We start from the raw sequence: 21501 nt of genomic DNA, 5'->3' as shown, positions 1-21501 counted from the left end.
ATGAAAATGTGAAAACTGCCCTGGTGCACTCTATGCAAAAAACAGGACAAATCCAACAAAATCAACTATTGTCCCTTCTTCTACTTTCTATCTTGAGGATAATGGTGGAAGCTGTCGTCAAAATCTAGCAGCAGAAGTAGACCATTTGGACATTAAATAATGACTGAGCCCCTATGTCACTGTTATATTCCACTTTCTTTCCATACCCCTTGACGCCTTTAAAATCTAAAAATTATTTATCTCTTTCTTGAAAATCTGTAGGCACTTGTGTTCCACCTGCTATTTTTTATTCATTTGTGGGATGTGGGCGTCACTGGCTGGCCAGTATTTATTGTCCGTTCTAGCTGCCCTGAGGAAGGTGTTGGTGAGCTGTCTTCTTGAGCCGTTGCAGTCCCAGTGCTAAGATAGAACGTGTGGTAGTGTGTTCTGGTACAGAATTCCAAAAGTTCACTATTCTTTGAGTGAAGAAGCTTATCCCTATCTAATTGGTCTATCCTGTACCTGAAGATTGCAACCTCTGGTTCTGAACTCCCCAAACAGGGAAAATATTCTGGAACAAAGACAGAGGTAGTGGAAAAGCTCAACAGGTCTGGCAGCATCTGTGAAGGAAAAAACAGAGTTAACATTTCAGGTTTGGTGACCCTTCCTTCATATCCCCTTTCATTCTTCTAAACTCTCATGATTACAGGCCCAGTCACATCAATCTCACCACTGTCACCTCATCAACAGTGCTAACAAGTAGGAGCTTCTCAGTGATGCCCAGCTTGGGTTCCACCAGGGCCATGCGGCTCCTGATCTCATTACAGCCTTCATTCAAACATGGACAGAAGAATTCCAGTGGTGAGGTGAGAGTGACAGGCCTTGACATCAATACTGCATTTCACTGAGCATGGCATCAAGGAGCCCTAGCAAAACCGGAATCAATGGGTATCGGGGGAAAACTCTTTACTTGTTGGAATCATAACTGCAGTAGAGGAAGTTGATTGTGGTTGTTGGAGGTCAGCCATCTCAGCTCCAGATCATATCTAGAGCAGTTGCTCAGGGTAACCTTCTGCTTCATCAATGACCTTCCCTCCATCATTAGCTCAGAAGTGGGGATTTTCACCAATGATTGCACAATATTCAGCACCATTTGTGACTCCTCAGATATTGTAGCAGGCCATGTTCAAAGGCAACAAGATCCGGGCAACATCCAGGCTTGGAGATAGCAAGGACTGCAGATGCTGGAGTCAGAGTCAGCACAGTGTGGAGCTGGGGGAACACAGCAGGTCAGGCAGCATCAGTGGAACAGGAAGGGTTGTGATGAAGGGTCCCATCAAGATACGTCAACTTTCCTGCTTCTCTGATGCTGCCTGACCTGCTGTGTTCCTCGAGCTCCACACTTTGTTGACAACATCCAGACTTGAGCTGGCAAGTGGCAAGTAACATTCCCACAACACAAATGTGAGGCATGACCAATTAAAAAAATACAATCTAGTGACTGACTCTTGACATTCAATGCTGTTACTACTGTTGAATTCCCCACTATCAACATCATGAGGGCTACCGATGACCAGAACCTGAACTGGGCCAGCCATTTAAACATAGTGGCCATAAGGACTGGTCAGAGGCTTGAAATCTTATGGATAGACACATATTTCCAGTTTCCCCAAAGCCACGACACCATCAAACAGGCACAAGTAAGGATTGTGATGCAATACTCCCTTCTGGCCTAGATGGATGCTGCTCCAACAATAATCAAGAAGCTTCACACCATCCAGGCCAAAGAAACCCATTTGGCTGGCACCACATCCACAAACATCCATTCTCCCCAACATCGAATACGAATGGCAACACTGCACACTGTCTACGGATGCACTGCAGAAATTGGCCAAGACTATTTAGATAGAACCTTTTAAAAACGCACAATGATATTAAGGCAGCACAGTGGCTCAGGGGTTAGCACTGCTGCCTCACAGCACCGGGGACCCAAGTTTGATTCTACCCTCAGGCGACTGTGTGGAGTTTGCACATTCTCCCTGTGTTTGTGTGGGTTTCCTCTGGGTGCTCTGATTTCCTCCCACAGTCCAACAATGTCCAACAAGGTGAATTGGCTATGTTAAATTGCCCATAGTGTTCAGGGATGTGTAGATTAGGTGGGTTATAGAGTTAGGGTGGGATGGTCTGAGGGTCGATGTGGACTTGTTAGGCCGAAGGCCTGATTCCATACTGTAGAAATATGATTCTATGAACCATCTAGAATGTCAAGCACAGCAGATTCATGGGAAGACCCTTCAAGTTTCCCCCCAGGCCAATCACCATCCTGAAATATATCACCACTCTTTCACTGTCACTGGATCAAAATCCTGGAATTCCCTCCCTAAGGGTATTTTTGATCAACCTCTGCTAAAAGGACTGTGGCAGTTCAAGATGTAAGTTCACCAAACCCTTCTCAAGGGCAGCTAAGGGATAGACAATAATTGCTGGCCCATGCCCACATCTCATGAAAGAATAAAGAAAGCACATTGAAACATGCAACATGCATTAATACCTGACTAGAAGATCAATCACAATTTGTGGTTCAATCCAGGAATGGGACTTGTACCTCTGACCACAGACTTCAACACATTATCAATGATGATGAGCACCTTACCAAAATCTTCCCAATGCCTCCAATTCTCGCCTTCAAACAACTGCCAAACATTAAACAGACCATTATTCGGAGCAAACTACCCAGCCTTCAGCACAAAATCACACTATAAAATCCTGTCATGGTAACCTCTGCAAGACATGTCAGACTTTCGTCATGGACACTAGCGTCACACAGGGGACCACCACCCACCATGTGCATGGCAGATACTGAGGTGACTCGGCCAGTGTTGTCTCTCTCATACTGCAGGCAAGGATGCCTCAAGGCATAGTATATTGGTGAAACTATGCAGAAGCTACGACAACGAATGAATGGACACAGCGCAACAATCACCAGTCAGAAATGTTTTCTCCCAGTGGGGAAACACTTCAGTGATCAAGGACATTCAGACTCAGATCTTCAGGCAGACTTCGGGATACACAACAACACAGAGTTGCCGAGCAGAGGCTGATAGCCAGGTTTGGTACACATGAACATAGTTTCAACCAGGATTTTGGGTTCCTGATAATGAAATGTGAGGCTGGATGAACACAGCAGGCCCAGCAGCATCTCAGGAGCACAAAAGCTGACGTTTCGGGCCTAGACCCTTCATCAGAGAGGGGGATGGCGTGAGGGTTCTGGAATAAATAGGGAGAGAGGGGGAGGCGGACCGAAGATGGAGAGAAAAGAAGATAGGTGGAGAGGAGAGTATAGGTGGGGAGGCAGGGAGGGGATAGGTCAGTCCAGGGAAGACGGACAGGTCAAGGAGGTGGGATGAGGTTAGTAGGTAGGAGGTGGAGGTGCGGCTTGGGGTGGGAGGAAGGGATGGGTGAGAGGAAGAACAGGTTAGGGAGGCAGAGACAGGTTGGACTGGTTTTGGGTTGCAGTGGGTGGAGGGGAAGAGCTGGGCTGGTTGTGTGGTGCAGTGGGGGGAGGGGACGAACTGGGCTGGTTTTGGGATGCGGTGGGGGAAGGGGAGATTTTGAAACTGGTGAAGTCCACATTGATACCATTGGGCTGCAGGGTTCCCAATCGGAATATGAGTTGCTGTTCCTGCAACCTTCGGGTGGCATCATTGTGGCACTGCAGGAGGCCCATGATGGACATGTCATCTAAAGAAAGGGAGGGGGAGTGGAAATGGTTTGCGACTGGGAGGTGCAGTTGTTTATTGCGAACCGAGCGGAGGTGTTCTACAAAGCGGTCCCCAAGCCTCCGCTTGGTTTCCCCAATGTAGAGGTAGCCACATCGGTTACAGCGGATGCAGTATACCACATTGGCAGATGTGCAGGTGAACCTCTGCTTAATGTGGAAAGTCATCTTGGGGCCTGGGATAGGGGTGAGGGAGGAGGTGTGGGAGCAAGTGTAGCACTTCCTGCGGTTGCAGGGGAAGGTGCCGGGTGTGGTGGGGTTGGAGGGCAGTGTGGAGCGAACAAGGGAGTCACGGAGAGAGTGGTCTCTCCGGAAAGCAGACAGGGGTGGGGATGGAAAAATGTCTTGGGTTCATGTCATGCTACAGGTCACACACACACACTCTCTCTCTCCTCTCCACACACACCACAGTCTCTCTTCACCAAACCCTGACACACACCATACTCTCTCTCCCTCCTCACTCACACACACCCTTCCCTCCCCCACTTCATTCACACACAGCATATTCTCCCCCTCCCCTCACTCACACACACCCACATCCACACACACATATTAATCTATGGTGGGAATTTGTATTTGCAGATACGTTCTATTTTGTTCAAAAAGCATACAACCTACAGATAGTCAGTCAATGTGGCATTTTATGGATTCCTACCTTAGAAATAGACTCCAAACTAAGACACAAACAAATTTTAATCAAGATCTCACACATGCATTATCTGTTCTGAAATGTCACATGTTCCCTCAGGATCATGACTTAAAATGAATTCAGGGATTTATGTATGCATATTAATCAATTAGAACCTTCTAACTGTTTAAAAATTTAAGAGCATATTAGGTCTGTTTAGTACATCTTCATCACGAGTGTGAACTTTGAACTTTCATGTATACATTTTTGGCCTGATGTTACCTCTCTCACCAACTCCTGAAGAAGAACTGAGGCTCCGAAAGCTTGTGTTTTCAAATAAACCTGTTGGTGTATAACTTAGTGCCATGTGATTTCTAACTCAACAGCAGTGAGTCAGCGTGATCCATTTCTGAAGGATTGTGCTCTGAAGAAATCACATGGGACGCAAACATGAACTGTGTTTCTATCTTCAGATGATGCCAGACCTGTGAAGTGTTTTCTTTCCAGACTTTTCTGGGTTTGTTTCAGATTTCCAGCATCAGTAATATCTTGCTTTTATTCAAGTAATCCATTGCAATGCTTTACAATAACTGGTATTTCCTGTGTTTGTATTGTTCCTCAGGAATGTTCTGACCCCTGCTGTGAGGCCTCAACATGCAAATTCAAAGCTGGTGCAAAATGTTCTTCAGTTTCTAGCTTGTGCTGTAAGGACTGCAAAGTAAGAGCTCATTGGATCATTCATTCTAATACGAGACAGTTTCAGAGTGGGAATGTCTGTTTGAAATTATTCAGTGGAAAAGTTATTTGCCTTTCAGACAAATACAGTGCAGCAGCAACGAATGAGTAACACGTCCGGCATCCTAAGCATTAATAATCGAGCAGAGAGAACGGGGCAAGGAGATGATCTTAAAGTAGTGTAGTTTCAGCTGGAACATTGTGTACTGTTCCAAACGCCACAGGCTAAGACAGATGGGAGGTCATTGGTCAGAGCTGAGAAAAGATTCATAAAAATGAGTTTAAGTCATTGGGGTGGATAGGTTGGAGAGGCTGGAACTGTTTCTTTCACGGAGAAGTGATTTGGATAGAGATGCTCATCATCATGACGGACTAAACAGCTGAATCAATAAGTTTTAGACTGAGTCTCTTAAACACAGAGTTAAAGACACTTGCAGAGTGGCTATCAAATCTACAATTTTTCGATAAAGAAGATGACCACTGCACTCTCCAGGGCAACTAGCAATGGGAAGTAAATGCTGGCCTAGCCAGCAATATTCACAACTTTGGAACAAAGAAAATTACAGCCTAGGAATAGGCCCTTCAGCCCTCCAAACCCGGACCGATATAATATCCTTCCAGGGCCCATATTCCTCTATTCCCATCCGATTCATGTATTTGTCAAGACGCCCTTTAACAGTCACTACATATTTGCTTCCACTAACTCCCCCAGCAGCAAGTTCCAGGCACCCACGAACCTCTGTGCAAAAAACCTGCCTCATACATCACCTTTACACCTTGCCCCTCACACCTAAAACCTATGCCCCCAAGTAACTGACTCTTCCACCTTAGGAAAAAGCTTCTGACTGTCCACTCTGTCCATGCCCTTCATAACCTTCTAGACCTCTATCAGGTCGCCCCTCAATCTCCATCATTCCAGTGAGGACAACCCAAGGTTCGCCAACCTGTACTCACAGCTAACGCCCTCCATACCAGGCAACATCTTGGTAAATAAAACCCAAAAGAACTGTGGATGCTTTAAATGAAGAAGGATCACCGTATCCGAAACATTAATTCTGTTTTCTCCTTCACTGATGCTGCCAGACCTGCTGAGCTTTTTCAGCAACTTTGTTTTTGTAACATCTTGGTAAATCTTTTCTGTACCATCTCCAAAGCAACACATCCTTCTGCTAGTGTGGCAACCAGAACTGAACACAATATTCCAAATGCAGCCTAAGGTTTGATAAAGCTGCAACATTACCTGCCAATTTTTAAATTCAGTGCCCCAGCTGATGAAGGCAAGCATGCCGTATGCCTTGTTGATTACCTTCTCCACCTGCATTGCCACTTTTAGTGATCTGTGAACCTAAACACACAGATCCCTCTGCCTTTCAGAACTTTTAAGGGTTCTGCCATTTACTGTATATTTTCCATCTGGATTAGAGCTTCGGAAATGCATTACCTCACATTTGAGATGACGGGAACTGCAGATGCTGGAGATTCCAAGATAATAAAATGTGAGGCTGGACGAACACAGCAGGCCAAGCAGCATGTCAGGAGCACAAAAGCTGACGTTTCGGGCCTAGACCCTTCATCAGAGAGGGGGATGGGGGGAGGGAACTGGAATAAATAGGGAGAGAGGGGGAGGCGGACCGAAGATGGAGAGTAAAGAAGATAGGTGGAGAGAGTGTAGGTGGGGAGGTAGGGAGGGGATAGGTCAGTCCAGGGAAGACGGACAGGTCAAGGAGGTGGGATGAGGTTAGTAGGTAGCGGGGGGTGCGGCTTGGGGTGGGAGGAAGGGATGGGTGAGAGGAAGAACCGGTTAGGGAGGCAGAGACAGGTTGGACTAGTTTTGGGATGCAATGGGTGGGGGGGAAGAGCTGGGCTGGTTGTGTGGTGCAGTGGGGGGAGGGGACGAACTGGGCTGGTTGAGGGATGCAGTCGGGGAAGGGGAGATTTTGAAGCTGGTGAAGTCCACATTGATACCATATGGCTGCAGGGTTCCCAGGCGGAATATGAGTTGCTGTTCCTGCAACCTTCGGGTGGCATCATTGTGGCAGTGCAGGAGGCCCATGATGGACATGTCATCAAGAGAATGGGAGGGGGAGTGGAAATGGTTTGCGACTGGGAGGTGCAGTTGTTTTTTGCGAACTGAGCGGAGGTGTTCTGCAAAGCGGTCCCCAAGCCTCCGCTTGGTTTCCCCAATGTAGAGGAAGCCGCACCGGGTACAGTGGATGCAGTATACCACATTGGCAGATGTGCAGGTGAACCTCTGCTTGATGTGGAATGTCATCTTGGGGCCTGGGATGGGGGTGAGGGAGGAGGTGTGGGGACAAGTGTAGCATTTCCTGCGGTTGCAGGGGAAGGTGCCGGGTGTGGTGGGGTTGGAGGGCAGTGTGGAGCGAACAAGGGAGTCACGGAGAGAGTGGTCTCTCCGGAAAGCAGACAGGGGAGGGGATGGAAAAATGTCTTGGGTGGTGGGGTCGGATTGTAAATGGCGGAAGTGTCGGAGGATAATGCGTTGTATCCGGAGGTTGGTAGGGTGGTTCTTCCTCTCACCCATCCCTTCCTCCCACCCCAAGCCGCACCCCCCGCTACCTACTAACCTCATCCCACCTCCTTGACCTGTCCGTCTTCCCTGGACTGACCTATCCCCTCCCTACCTCCCCACCTACACTCTCTCCACCTATCTTCTTTACTCTCCATCTTCGGTCCGCCTCCCCCTCTCTCCCTATTTCTTCCAGTTCCCTCCCCCCATCCCCCTCTCTGATGAAGGGTCTAGGCCCGAAACGTCAGCTTTTGTGCTCCTGACATGCTGCTTGGCCTGCTGTGTTCGTCCAGCCTCACATTTTATTACCTCACATTTTTCTGGATTAAACTCCATCTGGCATCTCTGCCCATGCAACAACCGATCTACATCCTGCTATATCCTTTGATGGTCTTAACCTCCTTCCAAAATTGCACCAACCTTTGTGTCATCAGCAAACTTACTAATACGAACCATTACAGGTTCCTCCAAAACATTTATATACATTACCAATAGCAAAGGTCCCAACACTGATCCCTGAGGAATGCTAATAGTCACAGCCCGACATTCAGAAACACATCCTTCCACTGCTGCCCTCTGTCTTCTATGACCGAGCCAGTTTTTTTATCCATCTTGCAAGTTCACCTCTGACCCCGTGTGACTTTAGCTTCTGTATCAGCCTGCCATGAGGGACCTTGCCAAAGGCCTTACTGAAGTCGATGTGGACAACACCTACTGCCCTACTCTCATCAATCATCTTCATCACTTCCTCAAAAAACTCAACCAAGTTAGTAAGACACAACCTCTCTTTCACAAAACCATGTTGCCCTTTGCTAAAATGCCCACTTATTTCCAAGCGGGAGTAAATCCTATCTCGAAGAATCCTCTCTAATAATCTCCCTACGACTGACATAAGGCTCACAGGCTTGTAATTAACTGGATTATCCTTGCCACCCTTATTACACAAGTGAACAATATTAGCTATTCACCAATCCTCTGGGGCCTTCCCTGTAGTCAGTGAGGATACAAAGATTTCTCTCACAGTCCCAGCAATTTCCTCCCTTGCTTCTCTCAGCATTCTAGGACTTATTCCGTCAGGCCCTGGTGACTTGTCTACCTTAATGTCTTTCAAGACCCTCAGCACCTCCTCCCTTTTGATCTTAACATGACCCAAACTATCTACACACCCTTCCCCAGACTCATCATCCACCAAGTCTACCCAGCCCATTTCCTCTGGCTCCACACATAAACTCCCTTCCCTGTCCTTAAGTGGGCCAACCCTCTCCCTGGTTCCCCTCTTCCTCTTCATATATGTATATAAAGCCTTGGGTTTTTCCTTAATCCTGTTGGCCATTGACTTTTCATGACTCCTTTTAGCCCTCCTGACTCACTGCTAAGGTTTCTTTTGAATTTCCTTGCATTCCACCCTTGCCTCATGTGCTCCCAGCCTCCTAGCTTCCTTTTTCTTTTTGATTAGGCTCATAATACCTCTTGTTATCCAAGGTTCTCTAAACTTGCCATACTTATCCTTCATCTTTACAGGAACATGCCGATCCTGAGTTCCTATCAACTAAAACTTGAAAGCCTCCCACATACCAGATGCGATTTGCCCCCAAACATCTGCCTCCAATCTACATTCTTCAGTTCCTGCCTAATATTGTTGGAATTAGCCTTCCCCCAATTTAGAACCTTCACCTGACAATTACACGTATCTTTGTAAATCAGTACCTTAAAGCTTACTGAATAGTGATCACTGTTCCCGAGCTGCTTCCCTACTGAGACTTCAACCAACTGGCCAGGCTCATTCTCCAATACTATGTCCAGTACATCCCCCTTCCTAGTCACTTGACATCAACCCCTCCACAAACTACCTACCCACCTTCACTTGAACACGGAGAGTATCTTGATGAAGTCCACCTTCTGGAAATGGTGACCGCAATGATTGTCACCATTGTCCAATCTACCAGTCGCATCCTCAAAAAGTTCCAGAAGATTTGTCAAGCATGATTTCCCTTTAGTCATGCTGACTTGGAACAATTCCATCACTGCTTTCCAAATGCTCAGTAATTACATCCTAATAATGGATCCCAGCGTTTTCCCCAACACCAATGTCAGACTAACTGGCCTGTATTTCCTGTTTTCCCTCGCCAACCTTTTTTAAAAAGTGGTTACATTTGTTCCCCTCCAGTCCAATGGAGCTCTTTCTAGTCTACAGAATGCTAGAAGATGATACTCTGGAACGTAAAGCTTCAGGCCCTGGGGACTTATTGGCTTTTAATCCCATCAATTTCCCCAGTACCATTTGCTGACTCATAAACATTTCCTTCAGTTCTTCCTTCACGCTTGACCCTTTGTCACTTAGCATTTCCTGAAGGTTATTTGTGTCCTCCTTAGTGAAAACAGATCCAAAGTATTTGTTCAATGGTCTGCTATCTCTTTGCTGTCCATTATGAATTCACCTAATTCTAACATTTATCTTCACCAGTCTTCTTCTCTCCACATATTTGTGAGCTTTTGTCAGTTTTGATGTTTTCTGCAAGCCTACTTTCATATTCTACATTCTTCTTCCAAATTTGTCCCTTTGTCCTCTGCTGAATTTTAAAATGCTCCCAGTCTTCAGGTTTTCTGCTTTTTTTGGCCAATATATATGCCTCCCCTTTGGCTTTAACATTATCCCTGAATTCTCTTGTTAGCCATGGTTGAGCCACCTTCCCTGATTTACTCTTATGCCAGACAGGAATGTACAATTGTTGAAGTTCATCTATGTGTTCATTAAATGTTTGCCATTGCCTATTCACTGTCAACCCCTTAAGTATCTTTGGCCAGTTTATCCCAGCTGATGCATGCCTCATCCCATCAGAATTAGCTTTGGATTAGCTTCATCTCTTCATTAATCATCCAATGATATTGACTACGATAGATCTGATGTTAACGCAGCACAAGTCAGATCTCAAGAGTGAAACCTGGCTTCTTAGATCTCATGAAAGTTAGTTATTAAACACACTCAGAGGAGGCTGACAGTGTACATCCAACACAAAGAATAAAATGTTTATTAAACAATGTAACTAATAAAGATGAAGTAAAGATGAAAGAAAAACGAAAGAAGTTGAAAGGTGGAAAAGATGTCCTGACAGACATTAAAAAATGATTCAAGTTCACAATACCCTTTTTTGCCCAGAAATATTCTTGCATACACAAACTTCAGTGAGGAGTTATCTTTACCTCCACAATAAAGCGCCTTGCTTAGACTAAAACTGATACAGCCACAACAAGTTTCCTTTAGCAAATTCCTCTGCACTCACTCAATGCTTTGACCTTTTTCTCTGGCACCTCTTCCCGAGTCTCCGAAAACAGTGTAACTAAACAGAACTATTACTTTAATTTCAGAACAAATAAATTAATTCAGTCAGCCAGTGTTCAAAAGTTCTTCACATTCTTTGGCATAAACCAGACCTTTTGACTTTCTGAGATAACAAGGTGTAGAGCTGGATGAACACAGCAGGCCAAGCAGCATCAGAAGTGTAGGAAAACTGACGTTTCGGGCTCGAAACATTAGCTCTGACTTTTCTTCACGGATGCTAACAGGCCTGCTGAGCTTTACCAGCAACTCCTGTTTTTGTTCCTGAGTTATTTTTTAAGCACTGATTTGTTACAAGCCATCCCAGCTCTTCAATTCAAGGCTTGTATTACTTTGCTGAAATACATGTAAGTGTGATTCGCAAGCATACAATGAAACCAAAAATGATTTCCTGTCCTAAAGAAGTAAAATTAAATTCTGCCTTGTCTTAACTTGTCACCTATGGGCCATTGCTTTCCCCTCTTGTTGATGTTAAAGGATGCAGAAATAGTGCACCAGAAAAGCTTCGGAGCTGAGGAATTTTATCTGCAAGGTGCGGTTTAGAAACTTAGGTGTTCTCTGAGATCTGAAGCAATTGAGAATAGATTTGATTGAAATTTTCACGACTTTGACAGGTTTAGGTAGCATAGAGTAAGGAATGCTTTTCTCATGAGCAGATCCAAAAAGCTGGAGGGGAGTACCAACTTAGTCTTTGGGACAAGAGATTCAGGGAAAGATGCAGATAAAAGTATTTTAATCAGTGAGTGATAATGTCTTGGAATTTTCTGCCAATGAGGATGATGGAAGTGTAATAAAATCAATGATTTCAAAGAAAAGTTTGATGGGGACACGTGAGGAATAAACTTCCAAGGCTATGGAATAGAGTCAGGGAATGGATCAGAGACCCAGCATGAACTCAATGCACCAAATGACCTCCCTCTGTACCATGAAGACTCATGACTGGAACATCCAAAATTAAATGCTTAATTTCAACTGAGTCGTTCCTCTGCAAGAAAACTGGTCAGTTAAAAGAACAGTGTCTTTCACTGGTGTCTGTGTTCTACAGTTCCTTCCTGGTGGAACCCCTTGCAGGCCAATGAAAGGAGAATGTGATTTGCCGGAGTTCTGTACCGGTGTTGCTGCACGTTGTCCTAATAATGTGTACCTGAAAGATGGCCACAAATGCAGCAAAGGAAATTTATTCTGCTACAAGGGTATCTGTCAGTCTGCAGATAAACAGTGCCAGGAGATCTGGGGACCTGGTGAGTAGTATACTGTTTCAGTGATAATACCTGCTGTAATAAGCTTTGTCACGTGTATGATGGATGTCTGAGCCTTAAAGCACAGCTTATTTCCGAAATCCTTGCTCCTGACTTCATGGCATAGTCTGATGGAGTATCACTCCACGGGTGCATGGGATAAAACTTAAACTTGAAGAAAACCAGTTACTTTTCCTGGGGCAATTGAGAACTATGACTTGAAGTGATTCATGAGAGACATGTTCCAAGTGAACTTATTGCTGTATACTTCTTATAAACGAGTGGAAGCTTTCAGAGAAACACAATTGACCACCAAGGGCCTGGCTCAGCCAAAACAAGTCATCCAAACATCAGAATTGGGAAGCAATCAACTGCTGAATTAACTTTACAGTTTTTCTCTACCTCTACCAAAAATCTATTTTCCCCATTTCTTTCTGCCTGTGTGTGTTAAGGACATTTATAAAACAATTAGAATTTTACTTAGCCAGTTATTTATCAATGGTTTTTCTTTGTTCATTTGTCGTTTTGCCAAATTACTTATAATAAATCGTTCTTGTTTCGTAAAATTCCTGGCCTGTTTTTATGCTGTGGGGATTCCATGATTCAGAAATCTCATAACAGCATGGAACAATCTGTTGGTACGTGCATTTAATCTTTTATTACCTTTTAAGACCTTGTATCACTGCAGAAATAGCAGGACTTGATTTACAGTGCTTAATACATTAACGCATTCATTTGACAAACTGCTTAGAAGACTCCAGCAATGTCAAACCAAACACTGTCATTTCAGCATGACATCGCTGCTTTTGTAGGCAATACCTCACCAAATGTATCTTCTTACTCTATGGAATGTACACATTGGAAAAACAAAAACTTGTGGCCAATTCTCAACTACCTTGAACTGATTTTCACCCTGGCCTGTTTCAAATAGTAGTTAAAGCTTAACCTCCTCTCTAGGTCTGGAGACACGTGGGTCCGACCAGGTAAGGATGGCACATTGCCTTCCCTAGATAGCAATCATGATCCAGTTAGGTTTTTATGACAATTCATAATACACTGTCCCATTAGACTGGATTCTTTTTCTTCACAACAAATTCCTTTTAATTCAAATTTCACCATCTTCCATGGAGGAATGTAAACCCAAGCCAAGAATTTCAGCTTGGGCCTCACGATATGAAAGATCACGAATATTGCTACAATGTCATCAACAACCTATATGCTTTCTTTACCACCTCATCTACCTGTCTTGCCACTTTTAACATGCGCTCCAAGGTTTTTCACTTGCTCAAACGTTCTCAATACCATCATGTTTATTGTCCATCCAAGATTTATTTCTGTCATTACTGGAAAGTTAGCATTGCCGGCTGGGCCAATATTCATTGCTGGTTGTCTAACTGCCTTTGAGAACATTGTAAGGTTCCGTCTTCAACTGTTGCAGTCCATCTGGCTAAGGTACACCCACAATGGCCTTCAGGAAGGAGTTCAAGGACTTTGGCCCAATAACACTGAAGGAACAGCGATGTATTTCCAGGTCAGGATGGTAAATGGCTTGGAGGCGAACTTGCAGATAGTGGTGTTCGAATGCATCTGCTATCCTTCTTGACAGAGGTGGGCAATGGTTGGAAGGTGCTGTCTGAGGGTCAGTGGTGAATTTCTGCAGTGCATCTTGTCGATAGTACATCCTGCTGCGACTGACCATCAGTGGCGGAGGGAGTGGATGCTTGTTCATGTGGTACCAAGCAAGTGGGAAGTTTTGTCTTGGATGGTAATAAGCTTCTTGAGTGTTGTTGGGGCTACACGCATCCAGGCAGGTGGTGAGTATTCCATCAGATTCCTCACTTGTGCCTTGTAGTTGGTGGACAGACTTTTGAGGAGTCAGGTGAGTTATTCACCACAGCATTCCTAGCCTCTGACTTGCTCTTGTAGCCACTGTAGAAATATAGCTTGTACAGTTGAGCTTTTAGTCAATGGCAACCCCCAGGATGTTGATCATGGGGGATTCAGTGATGGTAATATCATGGAATGTCAGGAAAGCTGGCAGAATGGTGTGAATGAAGACATGTACATTCTCCTTCTTGTTGGTTCCCTCATCACCTGTTGCAGACCCAGTCCAGCAGGCATGTCCTTTAAGATCTGGCCAGCTTGTTCAGTAGTACTGCTGCTCGGCCACTCTTGATGGTGGACGCTGACATCCCCCACCCAGAGTATATTCTGTGTAGTTGCAGCTTTCAATGCTATGGGAAATTAATATGATTTGGTTTGATATATTATTGTCTCATGTATCTAGGTACAGCGAAAAGTTTTGTTTTGCATGCAGTACAAGCAGATCATACCATACAAAGTGCAATGGGATAAAAGAACAAAGGCAACAAAAGCAAATTTGCTGGAAATTTCTGCTGGGTATTCTGGTTTCATTCCACAGTCCAAACCTGTGCACGTTCAGTAGAATGGCCTGGTTGTATGCTGTGGGGATTCCATGATTCGGAAATCTCATAACAGCACAGAACAATCTGTTGGTACGAGCATTTAATCTTTTATTTTCTACCCAATGGAAGAGGTTGGAAAAAGATTATAACTGGGGTGCATTCCCAAAGCAATGAGAAGTATAGGTGGAGTCAAAGGCTGGTTTGTGTGATGGACTGGACTGCATTCAGAACTGTCTGCAGTTGGGAGATTTTTATAGGCCTCCACAAAGTTCCAGGGATGTGGAGGAGAGAAATGGCAAAATGAATCTGGGCAGGAGTAAAAGGAACAGGGTGGTCATTATGGGAGGCTTTAGCATCCCCAACATTGACTGGAAATGCTATAACTCTAGTACATCGGATGGATCAGTTTTTGTCCAATGTGTGCCGGAGGGTTTCCTAACACAGTATGTCAAAGGGCCGACAAGAAGGGAGGCCACACAGGATCTGGTACCTGGTAATGAACCAGGCCAGGTGTTTGATTTAGTGGTAGGTGAGCACTTTGGAGAGAGTGACGGGATGGGCTTAGGTTAGTTCAACATCGAGGGCCGAAGGGCCTGTTCTGCGGTGTACTGTTCTATGTTCTTGTAGTCGTGGAAAGAGCAACTGACAGACCAACCTGTGTTGTATCCACATAGAATGCTTTATATGGTGCATCTATAAAAATTGGCAAGACTCTTTATGAACATGCTGAATTTCCTTAGCCTCCTGAGGAAGCAGAGTTTCCTTCTCTACTTACTTGAGCATAGTGTCAGGTGGACTAGGACAGATTGTTGGTGATCATCGCTCTTAAGAACTTAACGCTCTCTACTTTCTCCACCTCAGCACCACTGTTGTAGACAAGGACATGCCTTCCACCTTGCTTCCTGAAGTCAATGACCAGTGTTATTGTTTGGCTAATACTGAGGGAAAGATTTGTTTTCATTACACCATGCTGCCAAGCACTCTATCTCTTTCTTGTATTCTGTCTCGTTGTTTGAGATCTAACCTACAATACTGGTGTCTTCAGCAAACCTGTAAATGGAGCTAGGGCAGAACTTGGCCACACATCATGAGTGTATAAGGAAGAGAGTAAGGGGCTGTGTATGCAGTGATTATGGTGAAGATGTTGTGGCCTATTCTTACTGATTGTGGTCTATGTGTCAGGAAGTTGAGGACCCAGTTGCAGAGGGCGGAGTTGAGACCTAGGTGTCAGAATTTAGAGATGAGCTTGTTAGGAATTAGTGTTGAAGATGGAACTACATTCAATAAGTAGTTTCCTCGAACATGCTTGACTGAAGCAATGAGACTTCATGGTTTACCCAGTCAATGTTGAGGGCTCCGAGGGTAACTCCCTCTTAAGTGTATACCATTGTGTCACCACCTCTCACTGCCCATGGGACACATCCAGGGAAAGTAAATGTGGTAACAAGGTGTGGACCTGGATGAACACAGCTGGCCAAGCAGCATCTTAGGAGCAGCAAAGCTGACGTTTCGGGCCTACTGATGAAGGGTCTAGGCTTGGAACATCAGCTTTCCTGCTCTGAAGATGCTGCTTGGCCTGCTGTGTTCATCCAGCTCTACACCTCGTTACAGAACAAAGAATAAAGAAAATTACAGCACAGGAACAGGCCCTTCAGCCCTCCAAACCTGCGCCGATCGAGATCCTCTATCTAAACCTGTCATCTATTTTCTAGGGGTCTGTATCTGTTTTCTCCCTGCCCATCCATGTACCTGTCCAAATACACATCTTAAAAGACATTATCGTGTCTGCGTCTATCACCTCCGCTGGCAACGTGTTCCAGGCACCCACCACCCTCTGCATAAAGAACTTTCCACGCATATCTCTCTTAAACTTTCCTCCTCTCACTTTGAACTCACGACCCCTAGTAATTGAGTCCCCCACTCTGGGGAAAAAGCTTCTTACTATCCACCCTGTCTATACCCCTCATGATTTTGTAGACCTCCATCAGTTGCCCCCTCAATCTCTGCCTTTCTAATGAAAATAATCCTAATCTACTCAACCTTTCTTCATAGCTAGCGCCCTCCATACCAGGCAACATCCTGGTGAACCTCCTCTGCACCTTCTCCAAAGCATCCATATCCTTTTGGTAATGTGGCAACCAGAACTGTACACAGTACTCCAAATGTGGCCGAACCAAACTGTTATACAACTGTAACATGACCTGTCAACTCTTGTACTCAATACCCCGTCCTATGAAGGAAAGCATGCCATATGCCTTCTTGACCACTCTATTGACCTGCATTGTCACCTTCAGGGAACAATGGACCTGAACACTCAGATCTCTCTGAACATCAATTTTCCCTAGGACCTTTCCACTTACTGTATAGTTTGCTCGTGAATTAGATCTTCCAAAATGCATCACCTCGCATTTGCCCGGATTGAGTTCCATCTGCCATTTATCTGCCCAACTCTGCAATCTATCTATATTCTGCTGTAATCTCTGACACTCCCCTTCACTATCTGCTACTCCACCAATCTTCATGTCATCTGCAAACTTGCTAATCAGACCATATCTCGGATTCTCCAGCATCTGTAGATCCCATTATCTCGAATATAAATGCGGTGTCTGGGACCTTGTCTACAAGGCACAATTCCATGACTATGACTATTATAGGCTGCTGCTTGTGTGATAAAGCTCTCCCATTTTTGCACTAGCTCCCAGATATTAGGACGATTCTGCAGATTACACAGGGTTGTTTTTGCCATTGTTATTTCCAGTGGCCATGTGGTTTTAGTTGAGACTTTTGTTGATAAGTTTGCTAGGCTCTTTCAAGAAGGCATTTAAGAGTCAACATTGTTAGAGTAAATGTAGGCCAGACTAGGTCAGAATGGTAGATTTTCTATCCTGAATGACATTAGTGAATGAAATAGAGTTCACCAACAATTAGTTACTCTTTTGTGGTAATCACTGCACTCTTAGCTCAAGAATTTATTGAATTCTAATCCCAACATCTGCCTTGGTAGAATTTGAACTCAAATCTCTAGAATGTTACCTGGGTCTGTGAATTAACGGTCCAACAACACCACTGGGCCATCTCCACCCACTCCTGGTCTCTTGCTTTATTTGTTTCAAATGCAAAGCTAACAATTCTCCAGATTGTATCCCATTGTCCACTCTTCTGTCTCATCAATGTATTCATATCATTGTGCAGTCAACAACCATTTAGGGAAACAATGACCGCCTTCCTGAAAACAGGTCTAGTGAACCATTATTGCACTCCCACAGTGGCAGTATTATCCTTCAAAGCAGAAGTATCAGATGTGCCCTCCCAATTCAAAAACGGAGAGGTAAAAAGCGAGTAACTCTCGGCCAATTAGCCGAACATCTATTGCTGGATAAATATTGGAATAAATTAATCATAGTCAAAGAGTCAGAGAGGTCTACAGCATAGAAATGGGCCCTTCAGCATTACTTTCCCATACTGACCAGTTTTCACAATTTAAACTAGTCCCATTTGCCTGCATTTGGTCCTTGTCCTCCATATCTATCCCATCCATGTATGTTAATGTTTCTTAAATATTGAAATTGTACTTGCTTCCACCACTACATCTGGCAGCCTGTTCCATACCCTCACCATCCTCTGTGTGGAAATTGCTCCTCTGGACCCTTTTTATCTTACTCCTATCACCTTAAACTTATGCCCTCTAGTTCTAGGCTCCTCTACACGGGGAAAAGCTGTCGGGAAAACAGATGAGGTCCTATAAACAGAACTTAGGGAGATGGGAGCCAAGTGAAAAGGTAGGACCTCAAAGGCCATAATCTCAGGATTGCTACCAGTGCCATGAACAAGTCAGAACAGAAATGAAAGAATAGCGAGGATGAATGCGTGGCTTGAGACATGATGCAGGAGGGAGGTATTCAGATTTTTGGGACATTGGGACTGGTTCTGGGAAAGGTGGGACTCATACAAATTGGACGGTCTACACCTGGGCCGGACAGGAACCAATGTCCTTGGCGGTGCTTTTCCTAACGCTGTTGGGGATGATTTAAACTAATGTGGCAGGGGACGGGAAGCAAATATTGGCCAGAAAGGAGGTAGTAACTAAAGCCTGTAGGGAACTAGATAATGAAGTCAATGTGACTAAAGGGAAGAGTAGGCAGGGAGCAGATGATGAACACAAAGGGACAGGTGGTCTGAGGTGCATCTGTTTTCATGTGAGAAGTGTAGTACATAAGTCAGATTAACTTAGGGCCTGGGAGTATAATGTTATTGTTATTACTCAGACTTGGTTGAAGGAAGGGCATGATTGGCAACTAGATGCCCAAGGATATCGATGCTTCAGACGGGATAGAGAGGGAGGTAAAAGGAGTGGAGGTGTTGCATTAGTGGTCAAAGACGATATCACAGCTGTACTGAAGGAGGGCACGATGGAGGACTTGAGCACTGAGGCAACATGGGCAGAACTCGGAAATATATTGGGTGCAGTAACAATGCTGGGGTTGTACTACAAACCTCCCAGCAGTGAGCGTGAGATCGAGCTACAACTACGTAAACAGATTTTGGAAAGGTGAAGGAGCAACAGGGTGGTGGTGATGGGAGATTTTAATTTTCCAACCATTGACTGGGATTCACTTAGTGTTAGGGGTCAAGATGGAGCAGAATTCATAAGGAGCATTCAGAAGAGTTTTCCAGAGCAGTACACATGGAGTCCAACTCGGGAAGGGGCCATACTGGACATGGTGTTGGGGAATGAGCTCGGTCAGGTGGTCGAAATTACAGTAGGGGACTACTCTGGAAATAGGGACCACAATTCTGTAAGCTTTGCAATTCTCATGGACAAGGATGGGAGTGGTCCTAAAGGAAGAGTTCGAAACTGGGGGAAGGCCAACTGTACCAGATCTGGAAGGGATAATGGGAACTGCAGATGCTGGAGAATCAAAAGATAATAAACTGTGAAGCTGGATGAACACAGCAGGCCCATCAGCATCTCAGGAGCACAAAGGCTGACGTTTCAGGCCTAGACCCTTCATCAGACAAGGGGGATGGCGTGAGGGTTCTGGAATAAATAGGGAGAGAGGGGGAGGTGGACCGAAGATGGAGAGAAAAGAAGATAGGTGGAGAGGAGAGTATAGGTGGGGAGGTAGGGAGGGGATAGGTCAGTCCAGGGAAGACGGACAGGTCAAGGAGGTGGGATGAGGTTAGTAGGTAGGAGATGGAGGTGCGACTTGGGGTGGGAGGAGGGGATGGGTGACCGGAAGAACAGGTTAGGGAGGCAGAGACAGGCTGGGCTGGTTTTGGGATGCAGTGGGTGGGTGGGAAGAGCTGGGCTGGTTGTGTGATGCAGTGGGGGGAGGGGACAAACTGTGTTGGTTTTGGGATGCGGTGGGGGAAGGGGAGATTTTGAAACTGGTGAAGTCCACATTGATACCATTGGGCTGCAGGGTTCCCAAGCGGAATATGAGTTTCTGTTCCTGCAACCTTCGGGTGGCATCCTTGTGGTACTGCAGGAAGCCCATGATGGACATGTCATCTAAAGAATGGGAGGGGGAGTGGAAATGGCTTGCGACTGGGAGGTGCAATTGTTTATTGCGAACCGAGCGGAGGTGTTCTGCAAAGTGGTCCCCAAGCCTCCGCTTGGTTTCCCCAATGTAGAGGAAGCCACACCGGGTACAATGGATACAGTATACCCCATTGGCAGATTGGCAGGTGAACCTCTGCTTAATATGGAAAGTCATCTAGATCCGGCAGGATCTGGGGAATGTAGATTGGGAGAAACTCTTTGAAAGTAAATCCACATTTGATATGTGGGAGGCTTTTAAAGAGAGGATGAGCATGCAGGAGAGACATGTTCCTGTGAAAATGAGGGATAGAAATGGCAAGATTAGGGAACCATGGATGACAGTTGAAATTGTGAGACTAGCCAAGAGCAAAAAGAAAGCACACATAAGGTCGAGGCGACTGAAGACAAACAAAGCTTTGGAAGAATATTGGGAATGTAGGGCAAATCTGAAATGAGGAATTAAGAGGACTAAAAGGGGACAGGAATATCTTTAGCAAATATGGTTAAGGAAAATCCCAAAGCCTTTTATTCATATATGAAGAGCAAGAGGGCAACTAGAGAAAGGATTGGCCAAATTAAGGACAAAGAAGGAAAGTTACAAAGAAACAAAGAAACCTACAGCACAGGAACAGGCCCTTCGGCCCTCCAAGCCTGCGCCGATCAAGATCCTCTGCCTAACCTGTCACCTATTTTCTAACGGTCTGTGTCTGTTTGCTCCCTGCCCATCCATGTACCTGTCCAAATATATCTTAAAAGACGCTAACATGTCTGCGTCTACCACCTCCGCTGGCAACGCATTGAGTCACAGAAAATAGGTGACATGCTTGACGAGTACTTTGCATCAGTATTCACCAAGGAGAGGGACATGACGGATGTTGAGGTTAGGGATAGATGTTTCATTACTCTCCGGCAAGTCGGAATAAGGAGGGAGGAAGTGTTGGGTATCCTAAAAGGCATTAAGGTGGGCAAGACCCCAGGCCCAGATGGGATCTATCCCAGGTGTGGGGGGAAGCGAGACAGGAAATATCCAGGGCCTTAACAGATATCTTTGCAGTATCCTTAGACACGGGTGAGGTCCCAGAGGATTGGAGACTTGCTAATGTTGTCCCCTTGTTTAAGAAGGGTAGCAGGGATAATCCAGGTAGTGAGCCTGAGTGGTAGGGAAGCTGCTGGAAAAGATACTGAGGGATAGGATCTATTCCCTTTTGGAAGGAAATGGGCTTATCAGGGAAAGACAACATGGTTTTGTGCAGGGAAGGTCATGTCTTACCGACTGATTAGAATTCTTTGAGGATGTGACAAAGTTGATTG

General features: G+C 45.2%; 1 protein-coding gene across 1 annotated transcript in view; it reads left to right on the top strand.

The window, feature by feature from the left end:
* LOC125459695 (disintegrin and metalloproteinase domain-containing protein 12) overlaps positions 1 to 21501 on the top strand; it is a 232074-nt gene that overhangs the window by 133593 nt on the left and 76980 nt on the right. The window contains exons 13-14 of the mRNA XM_059651683.1: positions 5008 to 5103; positions 12030 to 12225. Coding sequence (XP_059507666.1) covers positions 5008 to 5103; positions 12030 to 12225 — 292 coding nt within the window. The remainder of the gene's footprint in view (positions 1 to 5007; positions 5104 to 12029; positions 12226 to 21501) is intronic.

The sequence above is a fragment of the Stegostoma tigrinum genome, chromosome 1 (genome assembly GCF_030684315.1).
Source record: "Stegostoma tigrinum isolate sSteTig4 chromosome 1, sSteTig4.hap1, whole genome shotgun sequence".
Taxonomy (NCBI): domain Eukaryota; kingdom Metazoa; phylum Chordata; class Chondrichthyes; order Orectolobiformes; family Stegostomatidae; genus Stegostoma; species Stegostoma tigrinum.
Note: the sequence above shows the minus strand (reverse complement) of the source record. Positions and strands in the feature narration are given on the sequence as shown.